This window comes from Sardina pilchardus, chromosome 7, assembly GCF_963854185.1.
Source record: "Sardina pilchardus chromosome 7, fSarPil1.1, whole genome shotgun sequence".
In the NCBI taxonomy this organism is placed as follows: Eukaryota; Metazoa; Chordata; class Actinopteri; order Clupeiformes; family Clupeidae; genus Sardina; species Sardina pilchardus.
The window spans coordinates 22,519,957-22,529,539 of NC_085000.1; the positions used below are offsets into that span (position 1 = coordinate 22,519,957).

A 9,583-nucleotide genomic window follows, 5' to 3' on the forward strand; every position below is an offset into this window, starting at 1 on the left:
AAAGAATTCCTATGAACTCTTTGCGTTGTTTAAGTAACTATCTAAGGTGGAACCACAATAGCAGCGCAGTAGAGAAAAGACAAGAAAAGGAGAAGAGTATCAAATTTGCATTAGACTGTGTCCAGTGAAGCGTTCTTAAAGCCAGACTTGCCTCGCTGCAAAAATGTGGCAGTGTTCCTCGGCACTCGTCTTATGAGTTCAGAACAATGGACGAATCCAGTCAGTAGCTAAGTGCCATTTTGCGACGTAGGCTGACTTACAGCTTTTATTAGTTCCATCCAACAGGTGTGCAGGGTGACCATCGTGGTCACGACGATAAAGAAGCCACCCTGTGACAAAAACTCCACACTAAAGTGAAAGACAGCTCTTTCTTTTTTTTTCTGCAAGAGGGTAGGCCTATAACAAATATTGTTAAATGAGGATATAGTAAAGAGTCAAGATGTCTTGAAATATTATCTTTTATTTTTCTAACCTTACATATTTTTTAGGCAGTATTTCAAAAAGTGTTAGCATCGTTAAAAATGAGAAGCGAGTGTTTTCATAAACGGTTGATGTAGCCTACACATTTTCTTGATGAACACTTCTCTCAGAATTAGGCAGAACGCCAGGGGTTCCATTGACAAACGCAAACACTTCAAACAATTCAACAAAAGTCGTGTTTCTCTTCATGTTAATGTAGTTACTTCAAGCAAAGTCATAATATCAGCAACATAACATCAAACATCGTCCATTAGTTTGACAAAGTATTTAGAACCGAGGATATGTTACAAAATTACGCTCTGATATTTTTTTTAACAAAACAAACGAAACGAATTCTATTTTCAAATCATAAATAACGTTAAAACGTATTGATTTTTTAAAAATATAAGTGTGTATATGTGCATTATGTAATCAAAGTGTGGTGCACGGAAAAATGTAAACTAGAACGCACAGATCTCACAAAATCTCAGACCTCCGCCGGGGAAAAAAACGATATGGCCAAATGTTTCATTTAACATGTCAAAGTGCTTAACAAAATCTGACAGTGCTACATAATTGTATCATCATTTGAACAATGCCAAGAGTAAAGAAGAAATATATCCACAAACAACATAAGGCTACTAAAAATCCTTCTGGGTACTTTTCAAGTTGCAGGCGATATTGATTTTGTTGCTCTTCCTTATTTTGTCTTGGTGAATCATTTTCTAGCCCAAACAGAATATCATTGTAAATACATTCATTTAACGATAATACCCATTACTCTGGTAGATTACTTGACTCATTTTCTAAATATTGGCAGAGTGTTGCAATGGCTATAATATTGCCTGGTATAGTCCTAAATGTTTGAAAAGACTTGCATTGTTACAGAATGAGGAAGACTCTGGCTCACTGGCTAGTCAACATGGCAGATGCCTGGCAGATTGGTCCAAGATTGTGGAATCCGAAAGCAAATCTTCAATGGCTGAAAGATCAGCTCAACTCAGCATGCATTTGCATGGAGCACCATTGGTGAGTTTCACAACAGTATTTGGCAAAGTGTAGTAGCCTGTATGTACACCCCGTGCATGCTGGCAGTTAATGCACAGCTAGGAGTCCCAACTCCCAACTCTTAATTAACAGTATTTAAAAGTGGACATTAGGGAATCCCAACATCTCGAATAAAGGAATCAGAATAACAATACACCATGCCATCAGATGAAAATGCCACATCTTTAACTCTTACATACAATATATTTTAATATAGCAGAAAGCCATTTGATTGTGACCTGAATTGTCTGGGCAAGTCTAAATAATAAAAAACATTTACTGTAGGAAAATTAATATATGAATAATATACCTTGTCCTCTTCATGGTAAATTAACTCTGCATTGTCCCTAGTTTCAGACACACAGGAGACTTTGTGGGAGCTTCTGACTCTTTCCCTCTCCTCTGAACATCAAAGGCCAAATCATAGTGAAGTTATGTGTGTGCAATCTGACAGTCCTTATTGACAATCCAGTACCAGCAATGTCTACTTTAAACATCAGTACAAGAGGGAATTAATTTAGTATTAAATAATTACAACACATTTACACTTTTCATTTGACAGTATGACCCAACATATAGGGAATGAGAAAGAAGTCAACAAGGGCAATCTGGGACCTTAAACAACTATGGGCAGTTGTTTTCTGCAACACTTTGCAGAAAGAAGAAGAAACATTTTGAACACTTTTAAAACTGAAGCACTATGTGAGAAAACACGTCTCATTTATTCAATTATCAAAGTAATAACACCGCACTGTCAAAAAGCAAGATCTCCCCGTCCGAAAAAACAAACAAACAGCCAAGATAGAGGAACCGTGGGCCCAGTAAACATGATGCGTGAACTGAGAGTTAAAAAGAAAAGGTGAATGAATAGTTGACTGCCCAGAATCTTCTCCATAAACAAACCTCCATCTATTCCATCTTTATACTGAGCATCCTCTTTAAAAGTATTGAAGTAAATGTCTAAATGACACACACAAAGCTCTAAGGTCAGTACTGCTTGACTCCGTTTCGGACCTGACTGATGTTTCACAGACCCCGGAGCTTGGCCTGCTGATTCTGAGACACAGGTGAAAACTCTGTAAACTCTGTTTGTCCCCTTTGCCCTGTGGTCTCTCCGACTGTGCTCGTAATACAAAAACATTCCACTTGAATCATAACAGCCGGCATTAAGAAAAGCAATAATAGTCAAAGTAAGAAGAACGGCAACAGTGAAAAGCTTTGACGCGCGCGTGACGCGACGCCCGTGTTTTAGGTGGCGGAGCCGACCGAGTCGGAGTGGAAGGTGACGTATCCCGACGAGGAGGCCGAGGGAGAGCTTATAAAACTATTTGTGCTTCCTTTGCTCTCCATTTTCATGAGGAGTTTCTGCTCGGCCTCCCAGCCGCCGCCCCCGCCTCCCCCGCCGCCCTCCCCAGGGCCGGTCCTGTGCCTGTGGCTGGGGGAGGCGGACGGCGGCTGCTCGGAGGTCCCGTGGGGGCCCGCGTCCTGGCCGGCCGCGCACTTTGCGTCTCTCGAGGAGCAGCCCTTCCCCCCCGAGCCGCAGGTCCCCATGCCGGCCGAGCATCCGGCGCTTCCGTTGCCGGCGCCGCTCGAGGTCCCGCCGACCGTGCTCTCCTTTCTGCTGCTCCGGCGGCTACCCCCACCACCTCCACCACCCCCACCCCCTCCACCTCCACCGGTGCCGCGTCCGCCGTTGTCCTGGGGCAGCTCGGTGAGAGCGCAGCCCCTGCCGTGGTCCGAGAGGCGGCGCAGCGCCTGTGGCTCGCGCTCAAAGTTGGTAAGGGGGAAGTGCGGGTAGAGGATGACCGCGTGCTGACCGCCGGCCCCGCCGCCGCTACCCCCGCCGCCGCGCGTTGGCGGCGGCAGCACCTCGAAGGCCTGCGGCAGCAGCGAGACGGCCGAGGCGCGCCGGTGCGGGCTCTTCATGGGGCTGGCCAGCGGCGTCTCGTCGATGAAGCTGATGACCTCGTCACGCCCGAAGCACTTGAGGAAGTCGTCCTCGTGGTGGTGCCGCTCGCCGCACATGCCCGCCACGCCCCCCCCTCCTCCCGCCCCGCCCGAGAGCACGGCCACGCGGGGCAGGCCGCGCAGCGCGTAGCCGCTGTCCTCGGAGCGCCGGCGCTTGCGGTACTGGCCGCCGCCCTCCTCATGGTAGGAGACCAGGCTGCCCCTCCGCCGGTCGTGGTGGCGCGACGAGCTGTACTGCTGGACCCCGATGATGTCCTCCGTGGAGCCCCAGCGGTGCAGGTAGGAGGGGATCTGGCCGCTGGTCCACATGTCGGTTTCGTCGTGGGAGTATCTTCTTGTAGGGGGCACCTGCCGCGGGACAAAACAAACCAGAGAGGAATTAGGTCTTATCGTTATCGGCATTCACATCAGAACGCAGACGGGAGACATAATATGGTACAAGCAAAGATTGACAACACTGTCTGTCTCACAAAAGACATACAGACTTCTGGGGAGAATTTTTCTAACGCTATGGAAATGTCAGTGGTTTCATTAATGATATTCAAACAAAGGGAGAACTTTACCCAACTGATCACTTTTACCCTTTGATTTATTGATGTATTTGACAAACAATGTATATCATTGTGTTCTGTTTAACTAAAATGAATAGTTCATTACATTGTCATCATTTTTTCAAGAAGAACAACTCACAAAACCAAAACCAACAAAACTTTTTTTTTTAAAGTTGGGGCACTATGAGAACTTAAGACACATCCACAAGTTCATACTCACATTCCACATTGTTCTGAGAACTAAGCAGGAAAGACGTAATGTCAGTTTTGTTTTAGTTATCAATCCACTGTCTCATACAGCTAGCATCCCAAAGCATACATCACAAGGCCCACAGCACCAGAGCGCCCCACTGTGCAGCAATCTTTTCTCAGTGCATGGAGGGGGCTGGGGGAGGGGGGCAGCAGACTATACAGAGGCCTGTGAGTGTGTGAGTGTGCGCTTTGACCAGCAGGGGGAGGCAGAGCATTAGCATTGGATGAGAGAGAGAAAGGGGAGGGGGAGAGAAGAAGAGGAGCAGGAGTGATGTGGTATAATAGCAACGCCTCACCAGGATGCAGAGATCAAATGCTGGATCAAAGCCAGCAGGACTTTAAACAGGCCGATCGCCGGGCAAAGGCATAACTTCCGGACCCATGTGGAGGGTGCATTTTTATGTGGCAAAAAAAAAACTGATGGTATGAATCAGCTTTGGGGGGGTAATGCAAAAGCAGTGGGACTGCTGAAATTAGTGGAGGCTCTGCCTCTGCCAGTAGTGCACAAGCAGGATCCCATCCCATCTCCAAAATAAGCTGTGGCCTTGAAATATCAAACTACAGTCCATGGCCACACGACTACATTTTGAGAGTGTGAGGAATTCATTTTTCCAATTTTCCAAAGCTGGCAACGCGTGATTTAGTGAGTGGCCTGAGGCTGGCACTGACGTGCCGTTCTGTATATCTGCTGCGGTGGGTCGGGCATGAGGGGTGGCATTCGGGCATTTACTCAACGCTACGCAATGCAGGAGGGATGAGGTGGGCATACAGTTACATGGTTTTGTAGCGGATCACAGTGCATCAGCATTTTATTGCAGAATGTCATTGCAACTGCACTCGACTGTTCAGCCCCAAGGGGGGGGAGCTGTTGTTGTCTGGCAATTACAAACAACTGGCAAGTGCTCAATTTGGGTCACATTTTGCAATGAAAAGGCACAGAGATGGCACTATGATGGATGTCTGGATGTGGAAAAGAGAGCTGGAGGGTAAGAGAGAGAGAGAGAGAGAGAGGGGGGGTGGGATTGTCTTAGGAATTGGGTTCTTTATTTTCAGGCCACGCTCTGTCCGCATCCAGCCGTCGAGCACTGTGTGTGTGTCCGCCGTGTGTGTCCAGCTTCCGTCCGGCCGGTTAAATCTATTTTAGAAGAATCCTGACAAATTAGTGTCAGGACAAAACACGGTTTTACCGTGCGGCAAATGAGGTTAGACGGGCCATCCGTGCTCGAAGACTGTATGCTCAGAGACGACTGCTGGGATTTCAAGGTAAAAGAGGAGCATTTTACAGCTCTACTGCTAACTGGCTTTCATGTGAAGGGGGCCACAATGAGACTTGGGTTTCTACGGATGATGGGTTTTCTGTTCCAGTGCCTTGTCCTAAGCTAGGCTGCTGAAACACAGTTTCTTACTTAGTCACACGAAGAGCTTGCGGAGGCACTTTCTAAATGTACGTCTTGGAGAAGAAAGAAAAAAAAAAAAGTTGTCAGGTAAGGTTCCTTGAAGCCCAGTGGAGCATGCATGGCTCTAACAGTGAGTTCAGCTCCCCGAGAGAAACACACACAAGACTTCAAAACGCTAGTGTCTGTGCCGCTGCCGGTCGGATAAAAGCGTTTGTTAGGTAGAACATTTTACAGCAAGTGCAAACGTGAGAAATTACTCTCTAATTGGTGTTCTGATGCGCTCGAAAGGCGGTGGGAGTTAAGCTTTGGTGCAAGCAGCAGGTAGCATTGTCACGCGGGGCTCTGCTCAGAGAGAGATAAGGAGTATGTGTCTAAAGATGAGGTGAGCATGGGCTTTGTTTGCCTTGTTTGCCAAACATTAGTCAGCCAGACTATTGTTTTGACTCATCCGTCTCTAACGTCATGTCTGGATATATCAAACAGCATGTGAGTAATCGTTTTTAGGGATTTTTTTCCCTCTGAAACGGGGGGAAAAAAAGTTTCCTGAAGGGAAAAGACAATCATGTAACAACTCTCACGGAGAGGGCCTGCAGCATGCACAACTGAGAAAATCTTCATATGTAGGTTCACCATACGAAGGTTCACTGCAAAGTATATCAATTTTATGAAATAAAAAAAAAAATTAATGGAAATATACCTGCAAGTACTGCATTTTATCTTCCTGATGTTCCCTCAATGGATAACCCTGGGGCACACCCCTTTCTAAGGTCGAGAATTCGTACTTGGCAATACGGTCTATCGTCATGATATCGGGCCCCGGGCTATAGTCATACGGTCTGTCATAAATTAAATCCGGATGAAAGGCTCCATCCTGGCTGTTTTCTGCGAATGCAGAAAGCATATATATCAGAATTCAAAACGAAATGGACTCAGATACACAGACAGACAGACAGACAGATAAAAAAGTAATAGATCAAAAAGACAAGAGCATCTTCTTATTTTCCATGTCTCTTCTTTGATGATTTCTAAACTGAAATTTGGTGTTAGGGAAGCTTTTGTTTTAGGTGAAGACAAATCAATCAATATTGATTTCAGTATTTGGACAGTATTTTTCAGGTTCATTCAGGAAAAAAAAACATCTGTCTGAAAATCTTAGCTGCTGGCCTTGAACACATAGGTGATGCTGTACACCTTAGTGCAGATCAAAACGAAACAAAACAAAACAAAACAAAACAACCTCTCTGGGGAAGAGGTGGCACCTGTTACCTATATGGTGAGGCATAATAGGACGTGCCTCTAAAACAAAATAATAATGTTAAATAATTTTACTTTTTTTGGGGGGGGTCTGTGTTGACCCCATAGGGTTTAACTGGGCAGGTTTTAGAGTGGACTTTGGAGGCATGAGCCTTTGAAGTACAGTGTAAAATGCTGATCTTGTGGCAGGCGTGGCCAGTTGCAAGATGAGAGATGAGATTAGCACAGGCATTAGCTTAGCATGCAGGTCAGTAGCTTTAGGAGAACAAGAAACAACCCTTATACATACAACTCAGCTGGGTTATACAAGGCAACCCTTCTGCAAAGAAGAGTAGAGAACTGGTAACATTAACAGCACAAATTGACACTATCACACACTAACCCCGCCCCTCAAAAAAAAACACACACACTCACATACATACACATACACTCAGACATAAACAGCACAATCATTATTTTTAATGTACTAAGAATTACTGCTACATCACAGCACAAATACCAACACACTTGGCAAGAGGGAAGGATGTCTAATTAAGAAAACGTTTTAGAGAGTGTTTTAATTGGCCCTATCCTGTCAAACCAAAGCCTGACTTTCAGCCAAATTTGGGCAGATTTATGATCAGGGGGACATCTGGTCTTATGACCAGAGAGAAAATAATAATTTAATGACCGGTCAGTGCTCTTAAGGAGATAACACTTTAATTATGACAGTTATTACATAACAGTAAAACACTTTACGACTATGAAATGTGTCGTACAACCCATACTGTTACAGATTCAGCCTTCCAGAGAAAACCGTGATCAGCTGCTACTAACAAGAATCGTTTGTGATCATTTGTGGTGCCTTTCTATAGAGCTCCTTAGTATTGTCCCCTGAGCCCATGATAAACAGCTGTGACAGCATTCAGTCTTTTTTTAGCTGACTACCTTTCCAGATGGAGAAGTAGGTCACATGATAAATCCAATGAGTCTCTCTCACGCTCTGCCTTCCATAATCATCATTGGTCCACCCTGGGAGATTAGGTCTGACACATTTCAAGCCATGGAGGGAAAAAAAAGCCTCACCACCTAATTCAAATATGGCTGAAATTACCACTGGGGCCCATTTCTGCTCGTCTTCCCATTATCGATTTGACATCAATTGACTCGGGAGGACTGACCCAATTAGAGGCCAAAGTCTGTAACCCTGACAGCCATCCTTCACTCTCCTCCTAGCACCATTTCCCTCCCTCTCCCTCTCCCTCTCCTTCTCCATTTCCATCTTGCTCCCCCATGCAAGTAAGGCCGGTGATGGGGGACGTTACCTTCGTCCACGTCGTCGTTGGACATGATGGCCACGCACTTCTCCCACACCATCTTGACGTCGGCGCGGTAGCGGTCGCACGCCCACAGGAACATGGGCAGCAGGATGGACTGGGCGATGGAGCACCAGAGCACGCACAGCACCATCCACGTGTACGAGCGGTCGTACTTCAGACTCGCAAAGCTCACCACCTGACAAAGGCCAGAGAGAGAGAGAGAGAGAGGTTAACAATCAGGAAGTTAATCTCTCTCTCTCTCTCAGGGAAGTGGATTCAGGTAGAGACAGTTGATGAAAAAAAAGAGGGAGAGTGAGATAAAGAGAGTGAGGAAGAGAAGCAGAGGGAAAGAAGAAGAGAGAAGGACAGTCAATAATCAGGAGGGATGTGTATTCAGGTGAGGAGAGACAGATAAAAGAAAGGGTGAGAGAGAGAGAGAGAGAGAAAGGGGGGGCAGAGAAGCAGAAAGGGGTGAGAAGAAGAGACTGAGACAAAGCGAAAAGAGAAAGAGAGGCAGACAAAAAACTCCAAAGCAGAGTGACGGCCTGACAAAAAGAAGAGAACCCATTCAAGAATTGATTGTCCTTCAGCAGAAATATACACCGCAGTGCAGAATTCAGCAGTGAGACATGTTATTAATAACGATCGAGCAACCAAGCTCTCCGTGGCCCCGCTATAAGCCTGAGAAGTGCAACCTTGGGCCCAGTCCGTTTATATGCAGCATAGTGTGCCAACTCAGGACTGTTCGCTCTTTGATTTGTTTTTATCGACAGTCTAGCTGAGAGTGCCACTCATGATCTAACTATATCAGAGCAAAAAGTCCAGTAAGCTCAAATTCACTACCGGTACATAGTGCAAACTGCAAACTTAGAGCAGGGTCTGAATGTCTGAATGTAAATCAAGAAAGATGGCTGACAATTTACTCAGTGGCAAATTCTACATAACCACACTATAATAAACTGGATTCCCAGTATTGACGTGTAATGTGGGTTTGGAAAGTAATAACACATATACAGTTTGACCCGTTACATTGTTTAATGCAAATGAGGGACAATGAGATCCCATTTGTGCTTGTTGCTCTGATGGATGTAGAAGTCTAATATCTGAATGTCTTTAATATCTAAAGTCTATTTGCTGTTGTGGTGCTGGGCAGATAATTACATTTCATATTTATTATTATGGCACTTGACTGAACTAGAATTTATCAAAAAGTTTAACTGCGTGACTGGGCACATTTTCATAGACGTAATATCTTATGACTCTCATTCAGACCACTGCCAATGCTTATTTCTCTCTCTCTCTCTCTCTCTCACACACACACACACACACACACACACACACGCTTAAGAGAAACATA

The 9,583-nt window shown here is 45.3% G+C and overlaps 1 protein-coding gene across 1 annotated transcript in view; it reads right to left on the bottom strand.

The window, feature by feature from the left end:
• Positions 1-444: 444 nt before the first annotated feature.
• Positions 445-9,583, bottom strand: part of LOC134088087 (probable G-protein coupled receptor 153) — a 41,829-nt gene continuing 32,690 nt past the window's right edge. Inside the window, exons 4-6 of the mRNA XM_062542017.1 lie at positions 8,233-8,422; positions 6,372-6,556; positions 445-3,822 (exon numbers count right to left, since the gene is read on the bottom strand). Coding sequence (XP_062398001.1) covers positions 2,755-3,822; positions 6,372-6,556; positions 8,233-8,422 — 1,443 coding nt within the window. The 3' untranslated portion in view covers positions 445-2,754. The remainder of the gene's footprint in view (positions 3,823-6,371; positions 6,557-8,232; positions 8,423-9,583) is intronic.